The following is a 27,928-nucleotide window of genomic DNA, read 5'->3' on the forward strand; positions in this document are numbered from 1 at the left end:
CTACAGACCAATATCTCTGATGAACCTAGATGCAAAAATTCTCAATAAAATTCTGGCGAATCGGATACAAAGGCACATCAAAAAAATTGTGCATCATGATCAAGTAGGATTCATCCCTGGGATGCAAGGATGGTTCAATATACGGAAATCAATAAATGTTATTCACCACATCAATAGACTTAAAAATAAGAACCATATGATCATCTCAATAGACGCAGAAAAAGCATTCGACAAAGTACAGCATCCCTTTATGTTCAAAACATTAGAAAAAATAGGGATAACAGGAACTTACCTCGACATTGTAAAAGCTATCTATGCTAAGCCTCAGGCTAGCATCATTCTCAATGGAGAAAAATTGAAGGCATTCCCCCTAAAATCTGGAACAAGACAGGGATGCCCTCTATCACCACTTCTATTCAATATTGTTCTCGAAACACTGGCCAGAGCAATTAGACAGATGAAAGAAATTAAAGGCATAAAAATAGGAAAGGAAGAACTTAAATTATCACTATTTGCAGATGACATGATTCTATACCTAGAAGACCCAAAAGGGTCTACAAAAAAACTACTAGAACTAATAAATGAATTCAGCAAAGTGGCAGGATATAAAATCAACACGTATAAATCAAAGGCATTTCTGTATATCAGCGACAAAACTTCTGAAACGGAAATGAGGAAAAACACTCCATTCACAATATCCTCAAAAAAAATAAAATACTTGGGAATCAACCTAACAAAAGAGGTGAAAGATTTATATAATGAAAACTACAAAACCCTAAAAAGAGAAGTAGAAGAAGATCTTAGAAGATGGAAAAATATACCCTGTTCATGGATAGGCAGAACTAACATCATCAAAATGGCGATATTACCAAAAGTTCTCTATAGGTTTAATGCAATGCCAATCAAAATCCCAACGGCATTTCTTGTAGAAATGGATAAAGCAATCATGAAATTCATATGGAAGAATAAAAGACCCAGAATAGCAAAAGCAATTCTAAGTAGGAAGTGCGAATCAGGCGGTATAGCGATACCAGACTTAAAACTATATTACAGAGCAATAGTAACAAAAACAGCATGGTACTGGTACCAAAACAGGAGGGTGGACCAATGGTACAGAATAGAGGACACAGAGACTAATCCACAAAGCTACAACTATCTTATATTTGATAAAGGAGCTAAAAGCATGCAATGGAGGGAGGATAGCATCTTCAACAAATGGTGCTGGGAAAACTGGAAATCCATATGCAACAAAATGAAACTGAATCCCCTCCTCTCGCCATGCACAAAAGTTAACTCAAAGTGGATCAAGGAGCTAGATATCAAATCAGAGACTCTGCGTCTGATAGAAGAAAAAGTTGGCTACGATCTACATATTGTAGGGTCGGGCTCCAAATTCCTTAATAGGACACCCATAGCACAAAAGTTGATAACAAAAATCAACAAATGGGACTTACTTAAACTGAAAAGTTTTCTCTCAGCAAGAGAAACAATAAAAGAGGTAAATAGGGAGCCTACATCATGGGAACAAATTTTTACTCCTCACACTTCAGATAGAGCCCTAATATCCAGAGTATACAAAGAACTCAAAAAATTAAACAATAAGAAAACAAATAACCCAATCAACAAATGGGCCAAAGACCTGAACAGACACTTCTCAGAGGAGGACATACAATCAATCAACAAGTACATGAAAAAATGCTCACCATCTCTAGCAGTCAGAGAAATGCAAATCAAAACCACCCTAAGATACCATCTCACTCCAGTAAGATTGGCAGCCACTATGAAGTCAAACAACAACAAGTGCTGGAGAGGATGTGGGGAAAAGGGTACTCTTGTACACTGCTGGTGGGACTGCAAACTGGTGCGGCCAATCTGGAAAGCAGTATGGAGATTCCTGGGAAAGCTGGGAATGGAACCACCATTTGACCCAGCTATTGCCCTTCTTGGACTTTTCCCCGAAGACCTTAAAAGAGCGTACTACAGGGATACTGCTACATCGATGTTCATAGCAGCACAATTCACAATTGCTAGACTGTGGAACCAACCCAGATGCCCTTCAATAGATGAATGGATAAAAAAAATGTGGCATTTATACACCATGGAGTATTACGCAGCACTAAAAAATGACAAAATCATAGAATTTGCAGGGAAATGGATGGCACTAGAGCAGATTATGCTTAGTGAAGCTAGCCAATCCCTAAAAAACAAATACCAAATGTCTTCTTTGATATAATGAGAGCAACTAAGAACAGAGCAGGGAGGAAGAGCAGGAAGAAAAGATTAACATTAAACAGATAGATGAGGTGGGATGGAAAGGGAGAGAAAAGGGAAATTGCATGGTAATGGAGGGAGACCCTCATTGTTATACAAAATTACATATAAGAGGTTGTGAGGGGAATGGGAAAATAAACAAGGAGAGATACGAATTACAGTGGATGGGGTAGAGAGAGAAGATGGGAGGGGAGGGAGGGGGGATGGTAGAGGATAGGAAAGGTAGCAGAATGCAACAGTCACTAGTATGGCAATATGTAAAAACGTGGGTGTGTAACTGATGTGATTCTGCAATCTGTATTTGGGGTAAAATTGGGAGTTCATAACCAACTTGAATCTAATGTATGAAATATGATATGTCAAGAGCTTTATAATGTTTTTAACAACCAATAAAAAAAAAATTAAAAAAAAAAATAAAATAAAATTAGCTAAACTATATTGTTCTACTGGTGACTATATGAATCAGAGAAATTATCAATAAGGTCACAGGGGCAGGATGGCCAAATAAATTAGATTTTGAGGCAATTGAAGATGACAGGGTCTATTTCCTAATATTGAAAAACTTCCCTCTCAATTTTTCTCTCTGTCTCTCTCAAATTCTGTTTATGAACTTAACCTCTGTGTTACCTCAAATTTACTTTGAAATAAAAATTTGTCACTTTTATGTTTATAAATGCATATCATTGTTTATGTATGTTTGCCTTTTTTCTCATAAAACTTGAATATATTCTGCTTATATTCATTTGTTCCACAAATATAAATATTTGTACATAGTTACTCTCTATTTGGTCTTTATCTATGCTGGTTTTTACATGGGTCTTTCAGTGGTCACCATCATATGAAAGATTCATGTGTAAAACCAGCACAGGTAAAGACTGTGTGTGTGTGTGTGTGTGTGTGTGTGTGTGTGTGTGTGTGTGTGGAGAGAGAGAGAGAGAGAGAGAGGTAAATAATATATATATATATATATATATATTTACAATGACCATCCCTAACTTCTTTTGCTTTCTATATAATTCCTAATCATGCACAGGTTTAATGACAAATATGATTCTTCACTGAAATTGAATTAATAGAGGTTTTTAAAGTGATCTTTTAAAATGTTTTCCAAATAAGTGTAACTTTGGGTTAGAATGGCTTAAAAACATGGTAGATTTGAATGGAGCATTTCCTAACCATTATTAAAGTGGTCAGAAGGTAAAAGGCAATTTGAGACTAAAGTAAAAGTGATAATTTTTTAGGATGCTGAATATTTTCATGTCAAGGGATCCTCTAAGTAGATATTGTTTAGAGTTTCTACAATTACTTTTCCCTGTTATCTCAAAGAGAAATATATTTTTTTGTATTTTTTAATGATAATTTTTAACATTTCCACTTCTTTAGCCTCACCCTGTGATCCTACTTTTCTCCTGGGCTGTGCTCCCTGCAATGTGATCTGCTCCATTGTCTTCCATAATCGTTTTGATTATAAAGATAAGGATTTTCTAAACTTAATGAGGAAATTAAATGAAAATGTGCAGATCCTGAGCTCCCCATGGATCCAGGTGAGACAATATCCTACCCCTTCTTCCTGAGAAAACATATATGGTCTTCACTCTGCCAAGTCAAAACTTCTAGTGGTCCAAGCAGTAAAGTGAGTCTAGACACCACAATCTAACCCAGAGTTTGGTGTCATGTAGGGAGCATCAGGAAAATATGACTGAGTCCTTCACTTTATGCACAGGAAAATGAATGTCCACATGTAGAGATGACATGCAAACCTATTGGCTTTCTGGCCAGTGCTTTCCCTAATACCCCATAAAGCCTAATATTTATAATGTACTTTGGTGACTATAATGGAGTACAAATGACTACAATCATGTCACTCAGTGGACATCTAGAACCCTGTGGAGAACTTATCATTCACAAGGTCTGTACTCCAATCACCACTTAGAAATTTCATCACTTTGCTTGGCAAAAATACAGTTATCTGATTCTTGTTAAAGGATCCAAAACATATGTTGGAGAAAAGATAGCCTTTTAAACAAATTGTGCTGGGAAAGTTGGAAATCCATATGTGACAGAATTAAATTGAACCCCTATCTCTCACCCTGCACAAAACCAAACTCAAAGTGGATCAAGGACCTAAGCATTAAACCAGAGTCCTGTACCTATTACAAGAAAAAGTAGGCCCAACTCTATAATATTGGCTTATGAACTGCCTTCTTCAACAAACTCCTAAAGCACAGGATGTAAAATCAAGAATCAATAAATGGAATGGTATCAAACTAAAAACTTCTTCACAGCAAACAATCAAAAATGTAGAGAGAGTCCCTACAGAATGGGAGAAAATCTTTGCCACCTGCACCTCAGACAGAACATTAATTCCAGGATATACAAAGAACTCAAAAAACAACACCAAAATACCAAATAAGCCAGTAAATAAGTGGGCAAAGGAACTAAACAGACACTATTCCAAGGAAGAAAAATGAATGTTCAACAAATATATGAAAACATGTTCAACATCTGTAGCAATTATGAAATGCAAATTAAAACTACACTGATATTTCATCTTACTTCAGTCAGAATGACAATTATCAAGAGTACAAGTAACAATAAATGTTGGCAAAAATATGGGGAAAAGGGTACACTCATACGTTGTTGGTGAGACTGCAAATTGGTGCAGCCAACATGGAAAGCAGTATGGAGAATTCTCAGAAAACTATTAATGAAGCAGCAATTTTACCCAGTTTTCCACTCCTCCGCACGTGTGTGTGTGTGTGTGTGTGTGTATAAATATCCTAAATGAAGGTATTCCTTTTGTGTGTATGTGTTGCATGTCTAGGGTTGATTGTTTTTATTGGTTCTTTTTAGTTATACATGATAACAGAATTCATTTTGACAGAATTATAACAGCATGGAATATAATTTTCACACACACACACACACGATTTGATATCACCACACTATAGTGACACAGCACAAAAATGATTATTGAAGCACAATAACTAAGCTACAGAGCCAACCTAGGTACCCTACAAGAGATGAATGGATAAAGAAAATGTGGTACATATACACAGTGGAGTATTACTCAGCCATACAGAAGAATGACTTTATGGCATTTGCCAGTAAATGGATGGATCTAGACACTATCATGATAAGTGAAATAAGTCAGTCCCACAAAACCAAAGGTCAAATGTTTTCTTTGATATGTGGAAGCTAATCCAAAATAAAGTGGGTCAAATAAAAGAAAACGCATAGAAAAATGATCAGTGGAGTAGATGAAGGAGAATGAAGGAAAGAGAGGAATGAAGGCATAGGGGAAGACAATGAAAGGAATCTGTCCTAACATTCTTATGAACACATATCAATATGCCATAGTGAATCTCACCATCATGTAAATACACAGAACTCTAATCTAAAAAAGTATAAGTAAATAGCAGAAAGGCCAGAATAGTAGAGGGAATGGAATAGTGGTGGGATGAAGGGAGGAAGAGGAGAAGTACTAGGGACAGAATTAGAATAAATTATATTCTATGCTGTTATAATTCTATCCAAATAAATTCTATTATCATTTATAACTGAAAAGAATAAATAAAAAAAATCAACCTTAGACAAGCACACACATATGCACAAAAGATATACCTTCATTTAGGGTATTAAGGAGGGAAAATGGGGGCATAGATGCTGCAAGGAAACTGAACTGGGTAGAGAATTTTGATGCTTGCTTTAGTTAGTTTTTTCATATCTTTGACTAAAAAGCCTGAAAAGAACAATTGAGAGGAAGGAAAGTTTCTTGGAGCTCATAATTTTAGAGGTCTCAGTCCATAGATGACTGGCTCTATTCTTTGGGGACTGAGGTGAGCAGAATATAGTGACAGAAGTGTGTGGTGGGGAAAATTAGCTGAGGGCACTGGACCAGGAAGCAGAGGGACTCCACTCACCATGGACAAGATGCATACACCAAAGACACCCCCAGTGACCCAGCTCCTCCAGCCACAACCTGCCTAGAGTTACCACCACCTTAATCACCACAAGTGGATTAATGCCCTGGTTCAATTAAGGCTCTCATTTCTCAACTATTTCACTTCTAAACCCTCTTGTATTTTCTCACACATGAGCTCGTGGGGAACACCTCTCATCTAAACCATAACAACATTTCAGATGGCATCTGACCTGACAAGGTAATAGAGTTAGTCTAATAAAATGATGGCATTTCAGTCTGTACCATCCTCAATAGATACTTTTGCCTTATGCTTAGGTGGCAGGTTCTGCATTCTTCATAAGTCGATTGTGAGATCTTGTGCATAGTTACTTCATGCCCAAATGTATTTCACAGTATTTTCGAAACTTTCACTATTCTCTAGTATTTACTCTATTTCTGAGGTGCTTCATATAAGAAAAATCAGAGAACAGCATTGTGCTTTTTAATTTTTTTAACTTGCATTAGTTCTTTTTAATTATATTTAACAATAAGATTCATTTTCACATAATTGTAAAAGCATGGAATATAATATGCTCTAATTCACTCCCCACCACTTCCCCTGACCCTCTCCTCCTCCCTCTCCCTATTCTCTTCCCTCTACTCTACTGAGCATCATTTATAATTACCAAGCCTTGTACTCTTTCTCTGGTTACCCAAATTCCCCTAAACTCTCTTCTCACCTACAAAGTATCAGTCATGGTAATTCACACCAAGCTATATTTCCAGATTGTAGAGAAAAATTAGATTGAAAATGGAGAACATTTATATAAATTTTTATCCTTAAAGATGATGGATGAATATAGGAAAGGGTTATCATTTCTGATCCTCTGGTCATATTTCTCTCCTTGTAATCTTTCTATAAGCTAGGGAATTATTATACACATACTGTGAAAACTTCTCCCTCAAGGTGGAAACCAATTTTTTTAAAAAAAACTTTAAAGTTATATTTTCTAAGATGGGCTAGGCATAATATTCACTTTTTTCTTATCTGTTTCTAATAAATAAATGCTTTTATTTTGTAGGTCTGCAACAATTTTCCTGCTCTCATTGATTATTTCCCAGGGAGTCATAAAACATTTCTCAAGAATTCTTCTGATCTAAAACAGCATTTTTTGAAGAAAATAAAGGAACACCAAGAATCCCTAGATATGAACAATCCTCGTGATTTCATCGACTGCTTCCTGATTAAAATGGAAGAGGTAGAATGTGAACAACAGCTCAGTTATCTGATTGCTTCTACATTTTGTGGTTCATTGATTAATCTGTGGTTGCTAGGGCTAGTTCAGTGGTCAGGCAAGACATTCTTGACAAGCACTTTAAGCACATCTCATCTTTATAGATATGTATGAATTATCATAGAAAAATTAAAATTGAATAGTAAAACAGCTAGAATACATGAATACTGTTCCATAGATATTAATAATCTACCTGATGAAAGACAAAATTCACATGTCAGGTGATAAGGAAATAATTATAGACAAGCTACAAAATATAAAATTGGAGTCACAAAATGCAAATTAAAATGATTGTTTGTACACAGTGTATAAGAGAATGGGAAACTACAATGGCCAGACTGTGTAATGGCTCCTCAGTAATTCAGATCAAGTGACCAAAACATATAAAGGTGGATTTTGTAGGACAGGATCCCTGTTGCCCATTCTAAGATCAACCAGATGCAACAGGAATACAGACCAGTATCCTCACAGCTGCCTGCTGTGGATGCTGCTCTATGGGGAAGAGTAGCTGGTTCATGAGACACTGAGATTTATGAGAACTTTTCTTAATCAAATATTTCCCTGGATTCTATATTATCACCTAGATTCCAGGGTTCCAAAACAGTTGCTTCAGACATTCATACCAGGTCAGTTGTTTCAGGACTTATACATGGAAGTTGTTATTCTACCATCTTTGAGTTGTTACTTCTGTACTGTCATCTTTTTTTAAAGGTTTTTATTAATACATTAGAATTATCCATAAGAGTGGGATATATTGTGATATATTCATACATGCACGTAGCACAAATTTGTCAGTTTCTTTCCCATATACTTCCCATTTCCTCCCTCTTCTCCTTTCCCCCATTCCCTTTCTCTACTGTCCTTGTCTTTTTTCCATTGTGACAATGTCCCTTTATTTTTTTTTATGTCTCACTAACTGCTACATATGAGAGAAAACACATGATGCTTGATTTTATGAGTCTGGTTTATCTCACTTAGCACTATGTTCTCCAGTTCCATCTATTTCCTTGAAAATGACATTTAATTCTCTAAGATTGAGTGGAACTTTATTGTGTATACATACTACATGATCTTTATCCATCCATCTGTTGATGGATACATATGTAGGTTTCATAACTTTGGCATTGTGAACTGTACTGCTATAAATGTGTAGGCATTGCATTGCTAAAGATGTGACTTTAATTCTTTGGGATAAATATCAAGGAGTTGGATAGATTAGACATTTTGTGTTTCCATTACTACTCTTTTGAAGAAACTTCATAGTGATTTTCATAGTGATTAAACTAATCAACAATCGTAGCAACAGTGTAAAATTGCTCTTTTTTTCTTCACATTTTTTCAAACATTTCTTATTGCTTCTTTTTTCCATTTATTTTTATCGCTGGATTACAGTTGTACATAGTGGTAGGATTTGTTATTACATATTCATACATGCACACCATATAACAATGTCATTCAATCAAAATCATTTTCTAGTATTTCCACTTTCTCTCATCTCCTCACTTCCCCTGTTCCCTTTCTTCTACTGTACTGATTTCCCATTGATTTTCATGGGATTTTACCCAACTTTCCTTTTCTTATTTAATTCCTTAGGATGATTATTGAGGAGTGGTATAGCTGGGTCATGTGTGGTTCCAGTCCTAGTATTTGAGGAACCTTCATAATGATTTCCATAGTGGTTGTGCCAGTTTACAATCCCACCAACAGTGTAAAAGCGTCTTACTTTTTCCTTTACATCATCTCTGGCATTTATTATTTTTTGTGTTCTTGATGACACACAATCTAATTGGAGATTAAATCTCAGTGTCATTTCAGTTTGAATTTCCTTAATTGCTAAAATGCTGACTATTTTTTTTAATATTCTTGACCATTTGTATTTCTTTTGAGAAGTGTGTGTTTAGTTCATTTATGATCATGAATTGCCCTTTCAGGGGCTGTTTGCACAGATATCTGACTCTGCTCCACTTTGCCTGTCCTCCCAGATGTTCCTTTGAAATCTTGGTGGAATCCTTCATGACTCCCTAATTCCAGAATCTTGCATTAATGCAGTACCAACACTACATGGTCGACACCAAGATTTGCAGCAAACAAGGCTCAAGGGACCATGGATACAGCAGTCTCTCTGACTGCATAATTCTGCACATTGTAATATCTTCCTAGCTCCTTGTGCAAGTAGGGTATTCCCATAGTCTCTGCTCAAAGAAATTTTTACTTTTATACCTTTAACCCTGAGGTAGATGTGATTTTCCCAATTCCTGAAAGGCTCTCAAGCCATGTTTCCTATTGTCCATTTTTAAAGTACTTAGCATCCCTTTACTGGCTATAATCTTCTTAACAACCACAAATTCTGTAGCCCCAGTTCTACTTGGACTTTTCGGCGAAACTACAATTTTGCAAATCTTTCTTCTTTCTTTCTGCTTCTGATTATCATAGTACACTTGGCTAAAAGTCACTATCAAGATCCATGACACAGCCTGAATGCTGTGCAGCCTTGAAATTTCTTCTGCCTGATTAATAGTTTAGCACTATTAAATTCAGCCTCACTGAAAGTCTCAGGACATTGGCAAAATGTAGACCATTTCTTTGCTGGAACATAATATAAATGTCCTCCAGTTCAATTTCCAAGAGTTCCATCCTTTGAAACCTGATTAGCCCCACTTAACTATCCAAAGTCCTATCTACAATCTGGTCTTTGGGTTCTCACCAGAATCACCCATTAAGCTCCACTTACAACATTCTGAGGGATTAGTAACTTGCATCTCTAAACTTCAGATTTCTCCCCCATCAAACCAATTCCAAAGACTTCTGAGCCACATGGAAAAGTTAGTCATATCAATGGCCTCATTTCCAATACCAATTTCTCTTTTAGTCAACTTTTTCTTTGTTGTGACTCTAGATCTGACAAGAACAACATAGAAAAGGAAACATTTATTTTGGCTCATGGTTTCAGAGGTTCAGTCTTTGATTGGCTGACTCCACAGCTCTGGACCCAAGATGAGGCAAAACATCATGACAGAAAGGCATGGTGGGGAAAAGCAGTTCAGGTCACGGCAACCGGGAAGCAGAAAGACAGCTCCACTCTCTATGGACAAAATATAAACCTAAAGTTGCGCCCATAGTGACCTACTTCATCCAGCTATCTATAATTTCTGCTTATCTAGAAATGCTCTTCCACTTCTGATATTTTCTAACCTCTTTAATTTCCTAGGCAGGCTTTTAGTTCATTGATCATTTTAATCATTAAAGTTTTTAATTCTCTGACACCTCATCTGCATCTAAATCTGTGAATTCAGTTATTGGTAAGTTACATATTTTTTGAAGATATCCTATTGTCCCTTTTGCTCATGTTATCTGGGGTCCTGTTTTGGTCATCTGTTGAGATGGTTTCCTCTTTTTGTTTTATGTGAGGGTCCTTTGTAAGTAGTTATGTCTCAGTAATAAGCCCTTGACTCCATATGCAATTAGAATTTTAAAATATTGATTCAATCATTCATATCATTGATATCCCTTTGAAAGGAGAAAGTAACCACTCATACAATGGTAATTTAAGAGCAAACCATATAGCAACCTAATGTTTACAGAAGTTATTTTTACTGATCACTAAAACTCTATTGACTAATGAGTACTGTTTTATAATGGGCTGAGAAAATTCAGTGATAAGAGTGGTTTATTAAATTTCATTGGAAAGTTGGACAAATTAAAAATAAAGAAACTAGAATTAAAAAGGAAAAAAAGAGGGTGTTGGAAAGAATGGACACACAAGTTAAAATGAGGTGAATGTATAGGATAAATGGTATGGGAAAGGAAAGGATATCAGAGAGAAGAAATGATATACTAAGAGAGGATCCAATTAATTGACAAAATACATAAAATTAGAGATAATTCTGACAAAACACAAAATTTGAGCAGACCCTTGAAATCAGTATCAAGTAGTTGGTGTAATATGTGTTTTATTGAAAATTTATGTTTTCTTGCTCAGGTTTTTCAAATAGAGGCCTTTCCCCCCTGGAGTTTCAATTGTAGAACCTTCTGAGAGGAAGATTGTTTTACTCCATTCTGGTTTAGTGTCCCCTCTCTGTCCAGACTAAGTCACAGGATACGTAGTCACCAACCAAGTGAATAGTATAGCCCAAGGAGCTAATTGGTCTTCGTCAATCTACAAGCAATTGTACCAAGAACTAGTAAAAAAAAGTAAAGTGAAGAAAGGGGAAAATGGGAAAAATAGTGCAATATGAAGACAAAGGTAAATTGCAGGGATTTGTAATTTAACATTTAAGAAGTCCAAACATTATTTTGTAAGCTGTCATGGTTTTTCTACTTTAACCCTCTCCACTGGGGGATGCTGGGGAGTTCTCCCATCTAATTTAGTATATATATTGGACATAGCATAATTGGTTAGATTCTGTGCTCCAGTAATTTCCCCATACCCTCCCCTCTTTTTTTCCCTCTGATCCCCTTCATGTACTCTATTCATTTACCTTCTATTTCTTTTCTCTCTCTACCGTCTACATATTAGCAAAAACATTGAACTTTTGACTCTCTGAGTCTGGCTATTTTTTAACATGATGTTCTCCATTTTCATCCATTGTCCAGCAAGTGACACAATTTCATTCTTCTTTATGGCAGGATGAATACTGTATATATTTATCACATTTTCTCTATACATTTGTCTGCTGAGGGACATCTAGGATGTTTCTCTAACCTGTAATTGTGAATTGCACTGCTATCAACACCAGTATGCATGCATGCATCACTACAGTATACTTATTTTAGTTCTTTGGGGTAAATATCAAAGGGTAGAAGAGCTGGGGAATATGATGGTTTCATTTCTGCTTTGTGCAGATCTCCACAATGCTTTCCAAAGTGGTTGTACCAATTTTCAGTCTGACTGAAAATGTATGCTCCTTTCCCTTGAGATCCTTATTGTTATTTGTATTCTTGATGGTTAACATTCTAAGTGGAGTGTGATAAAATTTCAGTGTAACTTTGGTTGGCAGTTTCCTGATCGCAGGGAGGTTGAAATTTTTCTTTTTTGTATATTTGTTGGCCATTTACATTCCTTCTTCTGAGAAATGTCTGTTTAGTTTATTTGCCCATTTACTGATTGGGTCATCTGTTTGATGTTAAGGTTTTTTAAAAAATTATTTATATATTCCAGATGTTAGTCTCCTCTCAGAAGAGTACCAAAAAAAAAAAAAAAAAAAAAAAGATTTTCTCCACTTCTGTAGGCAATTCATGCTCCTGTTTTCTTTGCTGTGAAGCAGATTTTTAATTTAATGCTATCCCACTTATTGATTCTTGGGTTTTTTTTTCCCTTGAGCTTTAGACATCTTATTCAGGAAGTTAGAATTCTCACCTTAGGTTTCTTCTGGCCATTCCAGAGTTTCTGGTCTAATTCCTATATCATTGGTCTACTTTGAGTTTACTTTCATGGAGGGTGAGTGATACTAATCAAGTTTCATTCTTCTACATATGGATATCCAGTTTTCTCAGCATTGCTTGTTAAAAATAATTTCTTTTCTTCAACATGTTTTTGTCAACTGTGTCAAGTAGCCACCAGGTGGCAGTGTCTATGTGGATTTGTCACTGTGTCTTTTATTCAGTATCATTGTTCTTCATGTCTGTGTTTTTGCCAATACCATGCTATTATCTGAGACTCTGGTGCCTTCCATTTCTTTCACCACATATTATGGATTGCATATTGTTTGTTCCCTCCAAAACTTATGCTGAAAGTTATTCCCCAATGTAACAGGGTAGAGAGGTGCTGGGAAAAAATAAACCTCTATTCTTTACAATTCACTCAGGTTCTGGTAGTCTGGTATAGCAAGATAAAATGGACAAAAACATCATATTTACACTAGATATTATCTTCATGATTAAATCTTAACAATCTCAAAGTAATTTTTGTCTTACCTACACGATGTGTCTATATTTTGAGTAGAAAGAAGGAATCAAAAGTGGCAGCAACAGACTTTTTCTTGTATTTTATTGGTAAGAAATATGTTGCATATCCTTCCTAGTTACAAAAAGGATGGTGAACAGAATCTTTAGGTAAAAAGGTTTAAGAGGGTAAGAAATGGAGATTTGGTCAATTAATCTATAGTTTACCATACCACAGAGTAGCTTTTTATAACATTGTATTCTTTTGTTGCTATATTGACTTAACTTTATAACCATATAATTTATTTTGAAATTATTATAATTAAATACTAAATTAATTGTGAAATAAGTGCATGATTTTTTCCTAGGAAAAGGGCAATTCACAGACTGAGTTTACCACTGAAGCCTTAATAAACACTGTGAATGATCTTTTTGGAGCTGGGACAGAGACCACAACCTCCACTCTGAGATATGGACTCCTGCTCCTGATGAAGCACCCAGAGGTCACAGGTATGACCACACATGGTGAGCAGGGTGAATTTTACAACAGAAATTTGACAAGACAGTGCTCACTAGCTCACTCCTCTATCTTATTTGTCTTGAGGAAGACACTTTATATAAAAAAATTTCTGTGCTGCCTGTTATAATTTGTCCATATTAAATGAAGGGATTAAAAATAAGAGGACATTGTACCTTAGGGGACAGTGACTGAGAGAAGTGAAGGACAGCATGGGCAGTAGCAAGGCAGTGGAGCTCTGGTCATGTCTGGTTTCCACTAGGAAGTGATTTGCAGCATGCAACAGCCAGCATGAGTTGGCCTAAGACTGAATGTTGGTCTTTCTAAGGAGAAGACACTTGGAACATTAGGCGTGTTCTTGCAAGATTTCTGTGGAAGTTTTTACTTATTGTGAAAATTTCATGCTTTAATGCTAGGGAAAATCAAAACTCTTCATTGGAGTGTAAATAGAAACTTTCGAAATGTAATGATGTGGCAGGGATATTACTAGAGTCTGAGAAGTTCTCTAAAAGGTTAAAAAACTAACCTTTTCTTTTTAAGTGTTGCTACTTAGAAGATGTGCTGAAGGGAATTTCGCTATTCCCAAAATGTGTTTCCATTAATTTTATGTTTTATGAACAACTCTATTTAGAAATGTACCTTTAAAGAGTTCCGGTAATGCATAGTAGATTAAAAGCAAACACCACCTTTTCTTGTTTCAGGACCCCATCAAAACTATTATAAAGTAGCCACAAATGAGAAATACTCCTTTTTAAAGTGGGAAAAGAGGAGGAGAGAAAACAGCCAACAAACCCTCAACAAATTTCTTAAACATAGAGAACAGAAGGAAGGGACATTACTTACTAGAGTGTATCAAGCTGTAGCATATATATCAGAAGAAGAAGTTGTATTAGTGTGGAAAAGTCAATCTGTGTACTGAAAATTATCCATAAGTTTCAGCATTGAGAAACATCAAATGTCAAAATAGTTAGGGGAAATTGGGGCACAGAATAGGAGCCGCTCTGTGCTCAGGTGCCCTTTACAATAGCTTTGAACAATTAAATGTTTCCCTCTCATAGGAAGAGAGGTTAACTCTCTAGAGAAACTGAAGTTAACAGGCCCTGTAATTTATTTCAGAACATCCAAGTAATGTTAAAAATCACATGAACTTTCAGGAATAAGCCAGTATAAAAAGAATTATGAATCAGCAAGACATCTGAGTTCTAAAGAACAATTGTTATTTTGCATGTTAATAGAAAATGTGAGAGCCCTTATAACCCCACCTATTAGAAGGTTGAAGCAGGAAGTTGAGGCAAATTCAAGGCTAGCCTAGGCCAGCTTGTCTCAAAACCAAAGGGCTGTGAGTTTGGCTTAAATATAGAGGGCCTCTGGGTCAATCCCCAGAACCAACAAAACAACACAAAACACAAAAACAAAAACCCCCACCAAAACCAACCAAGCAATCAACAAACAATCCCCAAACAACAACAAAACCAAAACATCAACAAAAAGAAAGATGTTTTTAGATCCATCTTTGCTACAAAATTTATCCCCTCTTTTCCCTTTCACAGAAAGATACTAGAGCTCCATCCAAATATTCAAAGTCAAGGCAGAGGCAAGGCAGTCACAGGTTCCTGGAATTAGGAGACCATATGTATAAGAATGGGAGTTTAAGGGAGGTCCTGGGCACCAGGCCTAGGAAACAACCAATTGTGGATATTAAGTAGTTAAAGCAGGGATAATTGAAGATAAGGAAAATTAAAGAAAGAATCTGAAGTTCAAACATTTAGTTAATTATTACTAGGAGTTTGAATCATCAACCTTTGGATACAATATAAGATAAACAACTTGAAAATTAGGAATTGGTATATGTTGAGCAAATAAAGGTTAAACATATGCAATGAACGAAATGTACACAGTTACCTTACAGGTGAAAATTGGTTATGTAGTCATAATGTTGTAAATATATATATATATATTTTTTTTTTAATTTTTTATTGTTGGTTGTTCAAAACATTACATAGTTCTTGACATATCATATTTCACACTTTGATTCAAGTGGGTTATGAACTCCCATTTTTACCCCATATACAGATTACAGAATCACATCAGTTACACATCCATTGATTTACATATTGCCATACTAGTGTCTGTTGTGTTCTGCTGCCTTTCCTATCCTCTACTATCCCCCCTCCCCTCCCCTCCCCTCCCCTCCCCATCCCTCCCCTCCCCTCTTCTCTCTCTACCCCCTCTACTGTCATTCATTTCTCCCCCTTGTATTATTTTTCCCTTTCCCCTCACTTCCTCTTTTATGTACTTTTGTATAACCCTGAGGGTCTCCTTCCATTTCCATGCGATTTCCCTTCTCTCTCCCTTTCCCTCCCACCTCTCATCCCTGTTTAATGTTAATCTTCTTCTCCTGCTCTTCTTCCCTACTCTGTTCTTAGTTACTCTCCTTATATCAAAGAAGACATTTGGCATTTGTTTTTTAGGGATTGGCTAGCTTCACTTAGCATAATCTGCTCTAATGCCATCCATTTCCCTGCAAATTCTATGATTTTGTCATTTTTTAATGCAGAGTAATACTCCATTGTGTATAAATGCCACATTCTTTTTTTATCCATTCGTCTATTGAAGGGCATCTAGGTTCTTTCCACAGTCTAGATATTGTGAATTGTGCTGCTATGAACATCGATGTAGCAGTGTCCCTGTAGCATGCTCTTTTTGGGTCTTTAGGGAATAGACCGAGAAGGGCAATAGCTGGGTCAAATGGTGGCTCCATTCCCAGCTTTCCAAGAAATCTCCATACTGCTTTCCAAATTGGCTGCACCAATTTGCAGTCCCACCAGCAATGTACAAGTGTACCCTTTTCCCCACATCCTCGCCAGCACTTGTTGTTGTTTGACTTCATAATGGCTGCCAATCTTACTGGAGTGAGATGGTATCTTAGGGTGGTTTTGATTTGCATTTCTCTGACTGCTAGAGATGGTGAGCATTTTTTCACGTACTTGTTGATTGACTGTATGTCCTCCTCTGAGAAGTGTCTGTTCAGGTCCTTGGTCCATTTGTTGATTGGGTTGTTTGTTATCTTATTGTCTAATTTTTGTAACAAAATATATTGATATAATCAAAAATTGTAATCAAAAATATATAGGAATAGAGAGGGAAAGTATGTCAGCTATGTGGGTGTGCATATTTATTTGTGATATGTATTTTGCATGGAGTAGATTTGGATCTTAATGTTTCTTATGAGGAACTCATTAAAAATTGTCTAAAATTGGATAAATCAAGGAACAAAATAGATCATTATTTAGAAAAATGAACATTTCATAAGAAATTTCTAAATGATTCAAAAAGGCTACATTTAAAGAATGAGTGATTGAAAAGTTTTAATCACTCATACACAACATACTCATACACACACAAACACTCACACCCACTCACACACACTCACATACACACACACATACACAGAGACATGTATAAGTATAGATTCATTAGTATAATTTAATTTTAAAATGTCATATAAGATTTGTTGTAAAATTTATGTTTATTCCTGTTTTTCTATCTGCACTGTTTATAATTATTTAAATAATTATGTGATAACTTGATATTTGGAAACATTTTATCATTTCTACTTATACTGACATCATATATGCTAGAATGTAAGTTTATAGATATATTTTAATACCTAGATTATAGAAGAGTCATGAATGTATGACTCCTATATATTCATGTATATTTATTCATATATATCAGTATTTGTTGATAGATATTGATAAATTAATATAGATAGTTATAGGTTATATCATGGATATCTTTTTACATGTGCAGAAGTACTTGTTGCATATAAGTCATGTCTCTAATACCTTTTGGATATACACACACAATGCTTCACATAACCCTGAGTTATTTTAAGAAATATACTATGTTTCTCTTTTCCATTGGTCCTTATCAGCTAAAGTACAAGAAGAGATTGACCATGTGATTGGCAGACACCGCAGCCCCTGCATGCAGGACAAGAGCAGTATGCCCTACACAGAAGCTGTCCTGCATGAAATCCAGAGATACATTGACCTCGTTCCAACCAATCTTCCCCATGCAGTTACCTGTGACATTAAATTCAGGAACTACTTCATTCCCAAGGTAAGATTGTTTTTCCCACATTGAAGTTCCCAAATTCTCAGTATGGTTCTAATCCTTGACAACACAAGACGAATGAAGTACAAAACTCACCCATGCAGCTCATTGATGTCCTCAGTGCTAGACCAGACTAGGTCATGAGGCTCCATAACTGTTCCTGACAACCATCAGGGAGAACTCTCCCAATTTCTTCTGCTCCTTCAAGTTTGTTTTGTCTACTCTCAGCTGTTTACATTTCCAAACAAATTTTAGAATCAGGTTGTTAATTTCCTAAAACACTCTCCTGTGATATTTTTCAGCATATCATTAAGTCTACAGACCAATTTGGAAAGAATTGACATTTTTACATGTTCAGTATTTTATTTCATGAATATTGTAGATGTTCTACTTTATTTGGGCTTTATTTTGTTCTAATAATGTTTTGTTTTTAATTAAGTAACTCACACATTTTTGAAAGTTTTTTAGTAGTAATTAATATTTTAAAAGCTAATATAAACTGTACAATTTAAATAATGCCTTTTCCCATTTGTTGTTCTTGGCACATGGACATATTGTTACAGTTCTATTTGGTGATTTTATATCTAGAATTATTTTTAACTAACTTTTTAAGTAATAAAAAGTTAGTTAAGTAATAAAATACTTTTTAAGTAATAAAAAGTTAGTTAAAAAGAATATAATAATTAGTGTTTAGATTCATTTGGAAATTCTGTGCACATTATCCTGCTATCTTGTTAGTATTTGTTTTATCTATTATTTTCCGTTTCTAGTGACCTTAATTTCTGGTTCTTACATTATTGTACTGGATTGGATTTCTAGCACAGTATTGAAAAGAAGTGGTTTGTTGAGCATACTTTAAGGTTTGTTTTGACTCTAGCAGAAGTTGAAGTTTTCACAATACCCTATTTCATATGATGTTTTATGTACATTTTGGCAGATATTCTTAATCAGATGAGAGAAGGTTTTCTTTTCTTATAGTTTATCATTTGTTTAACACTAATGTATAATTTTATCAAATAGATTCTCTATATCCATTGATCATGTGTTCATGGTCATATATGTTGGTCCTTTCTCCACTAAATATGCATGTTGTAAGTACATGCACATAGCAGAATTTGATTTTCCAGAGTTTGATAAAGACTTTTTCTCTTCTCACAATTTTTTTTTATCTGTACACTCTTGTTATACATATTGATGGGATTTATTGTTACATATTTGTGCATGCACACAATGTAACAATATAGTTTGACCAATATTACTCCCCACTCTTTTGTATTCATATTTTGACAGATTATTCTCTAATTTTTCATATAAAAATTACTTTGTCATATTTCTGTCAAAGTAATGCTGGCCTCAAAAAATAAGGGAGATCATATTTCCTACTTTGAAACTATTTTTCTTGCCTTTCTATACTGCTTCTTTTCTTTTTGTGGCCTCTTAGTTGTATCTACTAGTAATATTTGCCTATGCACAGTTATATAAGAAAAGCTGCAGTTTCAGATAATGTTCATCTTGTTCCAGAAAGATTTCTCTCCTCCTCTACCTTGTAGTTAGAATGGTATAACACCTCCTGACCTGATTCAGAATTGTGGACTAACACAGTTAAAAATTGACCACAGCTATAAGCCAACCCCTGAGGTTCCCCCTTCTGTGTAATCTTGGAACCAATTTTTATCTCAGCAGCTTTCCAATGAGTCTACCATACAGGTTCTATTTTTAGTTAGAGTTTCTGGTCAGTATGTTCCAAGCTACTCTATTTCACTTAAAGCCGGAACACATTACCAATGCAATTTACAACTGATAGAACTGAATATGTGTTTTCGTGGTGGAGAAAGAATTATAATTTTAGTAAGGTTAGAAACACTCTTTTCATCTTCTGGAGAAGAGGGAAAGGAGGACTTTCCTGAGAGGTGACGGGCCTTGAGCTGGTGATGACAGGTTTCATACAAGAGTTTGACTTTTAAAATTCACTCTGTTTTCAGCAAACAATGCAAGCAGGAGATCTTGTTATGTCTGGCCTCTTTTGAGTAAAGAGGCCCCAGAAACCAAGGAAAAGAGCTTTTCCTTTCTGCATGGTACATTCCAGTGAAGGGAGTTTGCTCACTGCATACCTTATTCTAATGACCCCTTATGAGTTATAAAAATGAATTCTGCTGTCACAGGATTGAGTCACTCAACATAATTGACTATGATAATCTGGCAAATTTTTCCTCTAATGGGCCAGATAGTAAATATTTTAGTCTTTTAGGCAATAGGGTCTCTCATGTCACTTCTTGTCTCTGCCATAGTTACACAAAAACCTTCATAGATGATATGTAAATGAGTGCAAAAGGTATGTTCCAAAATTCATTCATTTATTTATTTATTATTTATTTTTTAGTTTTATTGATTTTATTTTTTTAAATACATGACAGCAGAATGCATTACAATTCTTACTACATGTATAGAGTACAATTTTTCATACCTTTGTATATAGAGTATGTTCATGTCAAATCATGCCTTTATACATGTACTTTTTTTTTTGCATTACAATTCTTATTACACATATATACCATAATTTTTCATATCTCTGTTTGTATATGAAGTATGTTGACACCCAATTCGCGTTTTCATACATGTACTTTGGATAATGATGTCCATCACATTCTACTGTCTGTGCTAATCCTCTGCCCCCTCCCTTTCTAAAATGTTAATAGGAGCAATTTCACCTCTAAGGCAGATGTTCATACTAAAGAACTGAATCAGAAAGGTAGGAGACAATAAAACTGCTGTCTCCACACACATCACATGCACACATAATTTTGAAGCAGTTTATGAAACAACTTTGAGAAGGATGACACTTCCTCTGAGATATATAAGGATCAATGATAATTACTGCATTAAGAGTATGCCTCTTTTGTATTGGGAAGTTCTTATTTCTCATCCAGGAAAAGGCAGAATCAAGATCACATTTGAATACATAAGTAAAAGTGTTAAAAGAAGTGTCACTTGTGTGAAAGAGTATTTCCACTTTGTCTCTTCTAAATGAATTGGGTACTGCCTTCTGTCAACTGCATCCAAAAATAAAAAGAAAAGAAAAGTGAGACAGCTACTTAGAAATGCAAGTTACTTTAATCTAATAATTTATCTTACCCAAATGTACTGAGGACTTCAGTATGAACTCTAGCTCTGCAAGTCTTAGCTGTCATCTTGGGTAGATGTCCGATCCCTTTGAGTCTTGGCTTTCTCATTGGCACGTTGTTGATGATACATTATTTGCTTCATTATGATACATTATCTGCTGTAAGAATTCAACCAGGTAATATCTGCAAAATAAAAGCTAATACTAGGAGATATCATTTTTGCCCACATCACTGATGCAGTTAAAGGCTGAAAAAACCTTGTGTTGATGAAGTTTTGTATAAATTATCACTTTCATGTGCTGTTGGCAGGATTCTAAACTGGTACATCCATTTTTAAGAACAATATGGCAGTATTTATTAAAATAAAAAATGTAAATCAGGCGCAGTGGCTTACACCTGTAATCACAGCAGTTCAGGAGGCTGAGGCAGGAGGATTGCAAATTCAAAGTCAGCCTCAACAGCTTAGTGATGCTCTAGCAACTTAGCAAGATTCTGTCTCAAATAATAAAAAATAAAAAGAGCTAAGGCTGGGATGTGGTTCAGTTGTTAAGTACCCCTCATTTCCATCTCTGGTACCTATTAAAAAATGAAAAGAGAGGCTGGGGTTGTGGCTCAGCAGTAGAACGCTAACCTAGCACATGAGAGGCTCTGGGTTTGACCCTCAGCACCACATAAAAATAAATAAATAAAATAAAAGTATTGTGGCCAACTATAACTAAAAAAATAAAAATATTTTTCAAAAAAATGAAAAGAAAATATAAAATGCATATATTGTGATGTGGAAATTCTAATTATATATATATATATATATATATATATATTATGCAAACAGGAAAGTCCAATATGTTCTCACTACATAGTTGCTTGTCACAAAGAAATTTTACAAATTTCCCAAAGCCTATCAGCAGTGTAATAGTATATTCATATTATTTAGCATGTATCCTGTGGTTTATATGTCAGTATACCTAAATTTTTTATTAAATACAAAATGAAAATGTTGTGAAATACCTGCAATTTGAGTGAAAAAAATAGCAAACTAAGAAGTTGCATAGACCTGTTTCATACAGATTTGTCTTACACACATAGAATAATTATGAAGGAACATATTACTAATTGGTGGCACAGTTGTTTCTGAAAAGTCCAAATTAGGTTCTGTGGTAAAGTGAGAGGGATAATTACTTTTCACCATAAATTCATTTTGATACAATGCTTTGCTCTATTTTTTTTAAATTTATAGTTATAAATGACAGTAATTTTATTTTGGGTGCTCTTCAGCAGAAGAGTGAATAAAGAAAATGTGGTATATATACACAATGGAATATTCTTCAGTCTATTCTATTTTTAATGATGTTTTAAGCAATGTAATGTAAATTCTCTCTTTTTTTTAACACTGGTCATTAAACCCAGTGTCTTGTGCAGGCAAAGCAAGCATTCTACCATTGTGATACATACCCACTCTACAACTGACTCTCTTATGCGTACAATTCGATGAGTTGTGACAAATATATGTAATGATGTAACCACACAACATTTAAGGTATAAGATTTTTATATTGCTGAGCATGATTATGTATAACTGTAGGCTCATCCACTCAGGAGGCTGAGGGAGGAGGATTGCTTGTGCCCACAATTTTGAATCAGCCTAAGCAGCATAGTGAAATATTGTGCCCATGTATATAATTTGTATATAATATGTCCATCACTACATAAAGTTCCTTCATCCTCCTATCACAACCAAGCATACTTCCTCACTTCCAGTCCCTGGTGATCACAGATCTACGTTATGTACCTATGGTTTTGACTTATCATGAAAGTCATATGATAGAATATGACATAGAACAATACAGAATCAAATCTTTTATCTCTGGTAGTTTTACCTTCAAATATTTTTTCTCCAATAGTCTTCTTATATAGAACCAAGTTTATTTTTAAAAATATTTATTGTTGTATAATAATTATAAATAACAGAATGTTTCATTGTGGCTGATTCATAACAATTACAATTCATGCACATAACAATAACAACATTTTCATTCCCCAGTACCTTCCTGTGCCCTCCCCTCCTCCTTCCCCTGGTACCCTCTATACACTACTGGTGTCCCATATATTTTCATTCATCTCTGTTATTTTTTAAATGTTGCAGGACATGTTTAAGATTCATTTTCATTTACATATATTAGTAGTTCATTCCCTTTAGTATTGAGTACTATTCCACTACAATGAATACCATGAATGTTTTTTCTACTCACTCTTAAGAAGATGGATGATTTTGGTTGTTTCTAGTTTTGGTTTTTAAATGTAAGTAATATATCTGTGTAAAAATATTGACATGGACTATATTTTTCTTTTCCATTAAGTAAATACCTAAGACTGAGATTATTGCATGATTTTTAACTTTATGCTAAACTGATATAATCAATGTTTTCTTTTACAATTAGTGCTTTATTTCCTATGTAAAAAAATATTTGCTAGCACAAGATTGCACAATATGCCCTTAAATTTTTTTTCTAGAATCAATCATTTTAGCTCCTGCAATTAAGTTGGTGATTCATTTCAGGTTAATTATTGGTGGTATAAAATAATGGTCATGAAATTCATTCCTTTGACTTCTTTTCATTTTCTTGAGATAATATTTTTATGTTTCCTAGGCTCACTTCAAACCTCTGGGTTCAAACAATCATAATGCCTTAGGCTCCATACCAGATGGGGCTACAAGTACATGCCACATGCCCAGCTTCTTTGTTTCTCTATGAAAAGTGTCCAGTTATTCTAATACAACTTTTTGAAAACATATCTGTCTTTATATCCTCAGGAAACATTTGTATATTCAGGAACCACCACATGACCCAGTACACCCCTCCTTGGCATTTTTTCTAAAGAATTAAAGTCAGCATACTAAAGTGATACATGCATAGCCATGTATAATTCACAATAGTCAATATAAGCTCCAGCTTAAATATCCATCAACAGATGAATGGATAAAGAAAATGTGGTATATATACACAGTGGAGTTTTAATTATCCATAAAAATGTAATTATGTCATTTTCAGGAAAACATGGAAGCTGACAGCATTATGTTAAGCAAAATAAGAAACTCAGAAAGTCAAGGGACATTGTCTCCTGCTATCTGTAGATGGTAGAAAAAACAAAAAGGAAAAAAAAAATCTATAGGAGATCTCATTATAATTGATGAAAGTCAGTGGAGAAGACAACAGAAACCAAAGGAGAGTTTAGAGGCGAGGAAAAGGAGAAGTACTAGGGAATATTACTGACCAAATTATACTGTTAAATCATGTGCAAGTCTAAATGTAAAACAAAGATACCACTATATGTGTAATTTTAATGTACCAAAAAATGGGGGAAAAATAAACATCTTCACATACTCATTAAAACAAAAATGGAATACTTAAAAAAACTTTAGCCTTAATTTATGATCTTCACAAAATTGTTGAAAATGATGCTTACTTTAAATTTAGCATTGCTTTTCATTGGGGGTTGAAAACCCCCACAATAATTGTGGTGAAACCCCCACAATTATAAGGAGAATCAAATTGTGTGACCATTTTAAACATTTAGTTGGCTCTTGTTGTATTTTTTATTATCTCAGAATCGTCTTATAAACAATATCCAGGACATTTCAAGAGCCAAAAGAGACCCATTTTAAAGCAGAATTCTATACAAGATGTGGGAGAAGTGAAGTGACAAAATACAGTACTGAGTAGGGTCAAAGACCAGTGTCAAAGCTTTATGATAAGTAGAACAGAAGGTTTGGTGCTCAAGTACTCACTACTTCAAATGCCACTGGGGGCACTTTAGCAAGGTCATAGACACTGGCCTTAAACTCATGCATTTTATTACTTCATTGACTACCTGGAAATATCAATGCTCTTCTTTGAACAAGGGTCACTTCTCATAACATTTGGACTCAGTAAATTCCAACATTTCCTCCAGCTCCATGACTCTACAACTTGGTTTATATGTGTCTGTTCATTGCAGGGCACAACCATAATAACATCATTGACATCTGTGCTGCATGACAGCAAAGAATTCCCCAACCCAAAGAAGTTTGACCCTGGCCATTTCCTGGATGAGAGTGGCAAATTCAAGAAGAGTGACTACTTCATGCCTTTCTCAACAGGTAATAGAAATGTATTTCCATTGCTGCTTCAGGGGATAAAAAACCTTAATGGGATGAGTTAAACTGCTTATTTGTGGGCTGGTAGAAATGTTCTTTGCACATGATCAGGAACAAAACTCCCAGTGCCCACATACTGTGCAAGACCAGGCTATAGCATCATTACTGGGTCTGATTACTGGGGTTTTGGGGAAAATTGACCTAGATCTTCCAAAGTAATAAAGCTAAGTGAGAGTGGATTGGTTCATGCCTCAAAATACAACACTGCACTCCCAGAACCCTTCTTAGATGATTAAATTCATCTCCACTGTCCTCATCTGCCCTGCAAAAAGAATCTAACTCCACAACCTTGGAAAGTATCTTCCATGTGGTGCCTCTCATTCCTCTGCTGGCTCTGCAGATGATAAGTATCCAAGCACAGAATGGGCCACCAAAACCATCCCACACCCAGTTAGCTAAGCAGATGAATAAATAGATTGTTGTAATCCAGTATGACTAGTCCTGAGGGAGAGAGAAGAAAGGATCAGCTGGACATGGTGGTAGAGGGAGAAAATGCCTCCTGCCTGTTCTCTCATACCACACAGTAAGGCATAAAATGGATTGAGTGACATTCAAATGGAAGAAAGGACATTAAAACTGCCTCAGAAGAGGCAAAGGAAACGGACTGAAGAGAGGCAGGCATTTTAAGGGAGACAGTGAACCATAGTACTAGGATATTTGCTCTTTATGAAGGATGCCAGAGTTTTGTGACTGGTAAATGATGGTCAGCAAACCTTGGGAATAAGGTAGATTATCCTTTAAGAACACCAGAGCATCTTGATCTCCCTACATCGAGTTCCTCCTTGGAATACAGGGTCCTTCACACCTGAAGTGTGTGCTGAGTCTCCGGCATATCATTACCTAAATTTATTCTTTGGCTCTTCAGGCTTGCTAGTAGGTCTAGCAAGAACTGAGCCCTACCTTAATGGAACTCCTATTTCAGGAGGCTAGAAAAATAGTGATAATTCAAATAATCTATGCTTCGTTGCTGAGTAAAGCCAAAGAGTATGAAAATCTATAGCCTGGAGTAATCACAAAGAGTGCAAAAGAAAAATGGCATTTGATCTAGGATCTGAGAGATGTATGAAGTGCATCCTAGTCAAAGGAACAGCAGCATGAGATAAAGCTTGAAACTGCATTGCATGTTTAAGACTAATGAGGTTCTTCAGATCTGATGAATGGAAGATGATTGTGGAACATCAGACTTGGAACAGGGAGCACAAGTAATCAGCATGTGTTTCTGGGAATAGATTTTATGGAAACATGAAATGTCAAGAGAACAATTTTAATATGGACATGGTCAATAAAGTTCTTGGCATAGAGCTGATGCTCACTAATATTAAGAGAATGAAGAGTGTTGATAAATTATTAGGTGGACAACAGGTGTGTTCCTCCTGTTTAATCAGTCATCCTTTATATTTAGTCTTTTAAAATATTTTTTTTTGTAAATGGACACAATACCTTCATTTTATTAATATTTTTATGTGGTGCTGAGAATCAAACAGTGCCTCATATGTGCTAGGCAAATGTTCTACCATTGAACTACAACCCCTGCCCTACATTTACTCTTTTTCCATTGATCCATCCATTGATCCATCCGTCCATCCACTCAATCATCATCTATAGTGACTTTGCATTTTTCTTTTGCTAGTCAAAAATATACTGTTCCAGGAGTATTTACTCTCTCTCTTGGATATTTTCAGGAAAACGGATTTGTGCAGGAGAAGGTCTTGCCCGCATGGAACTGTTCTTATTCCTGACCACCATTTTACAGAATTTTCACCTGAAGTCTGTGGTTGACTCAAAAGATCTTGATACCACCCCAGTTGTCAATGGATTGGTCTCTGTGCTACCCACATACAAGCTCTGCTTCATTCCTGTTTGATGAAGAGTAGCCTGTCTCCCTGCTGATGTGCTGTCATCTGGAATCTCCTCTTTGGGGCATGCTCCGCCACTGTCTCTATTAGACTTGCCTTCTCTGACCTGCTTCTCTCCACCCTATTTCTTTGAATTCCAGTGAACGTCCAACCCCATTGGAGAGAGTTTCCTCAGCTGTCAAAAATACATGCTTCCTATTCACTTATAACACATTAACCACTCTGTATTTTAACATTTTTGTGCTTCGTTACTATGATATATCACAATTAATAAGAAAACCTTGGGAAATTATGTAAAGTGAAATAAGTCAAGCATAGCAAATTAAAATCACATGGTTTCACTTTTATCTGTAATAAAAAAAAAATCAATCTCCTTAATTGTGATAAGTAATGGTTACCAGAACTTAGGAAAGGGTGATAATGTGAGTGGATGCATAAAGAGAAGAAGGTAGTTAAAGGTACAAAGTTTTAGGCAGACAGGAGGAATGAGTTCTAATGATCTAGTGCAGAACATGGTGACTCTGTTCCCAATAATGCTGCATACTTCAAAATTCCTGAAAGAGAGATATTAAATACCCTGCCCACAAATAAAGGACAAGTATTTGAGACAATTACCATGTTAATTATCCTGATTTAATCACCGGACTATGTATACATGTATCACAGTTTCACAATATACCCCCACAGTGCATATGATCACTACTTGTCAAACAAAAAAATATATGGAGGTGGATTAAAAATAAAATTGCAAATGAAAACTACATTGTATC

At 35.4% G+C, this 27,928-nt stretch overlaps 1 protein-coding gene across 2 annotated transcripts in view; it reads left to right on the top strand.

Annotated features, from left to right (window-relative positions):
- Positions 1-27,166, top strand: part of LOC114082414 (cytochrome P450 2C18-like) — a 40,317-nt gene extending 13,151 nt beyond the window's left edge. Inside the window, exons 4-9 of one of the 2 annotated variants that reach the window (XM_071611076.1) lie at positions 3,655-3,815; positions 7,258-7,434; positions 13,719-13,860; positions 17,805-17,992; positions 25,104-25,245; positions 26,985-27,166. In XM_071611076.1, coding sequence (XP_071467177.1) covers positions 3,655-3,815; positions 7,258-7,434; positions 13,719-13,860; positions 17,805-17,992; positions 25,104-25,245; positions 26,985-27,166 — 992 coding nt within the window. The remainder of the gene's footprint in view (positions 1-3,654; positions 3,816-7,257; positions 7,435-13,718; positions 13,861-17,804; positions 17,993-25,103; positions 25,246-26,984) is intronic. The other variant, XM_071611077.1, reaches the window with a different exon arrangement.
- Positions 27,167-27,928: the final 762 nt, after the last annotated feature.

The sequence above is a fragment of the Marmota flaviventris genome, chromosome 4 (genome assembly GCF_047511675.1).
Source record: "Marmota flaviventris isolate mMarFla1 chromosome 4, mMarFla1.hap1, whole genome shotgun sequence".
Taxonomy (NCBI): Eukaryota; Metazoa; Chordata; class Mammalia; order Rodentia; family Sciuridae; genus Marmota; species Marmota flaviventris.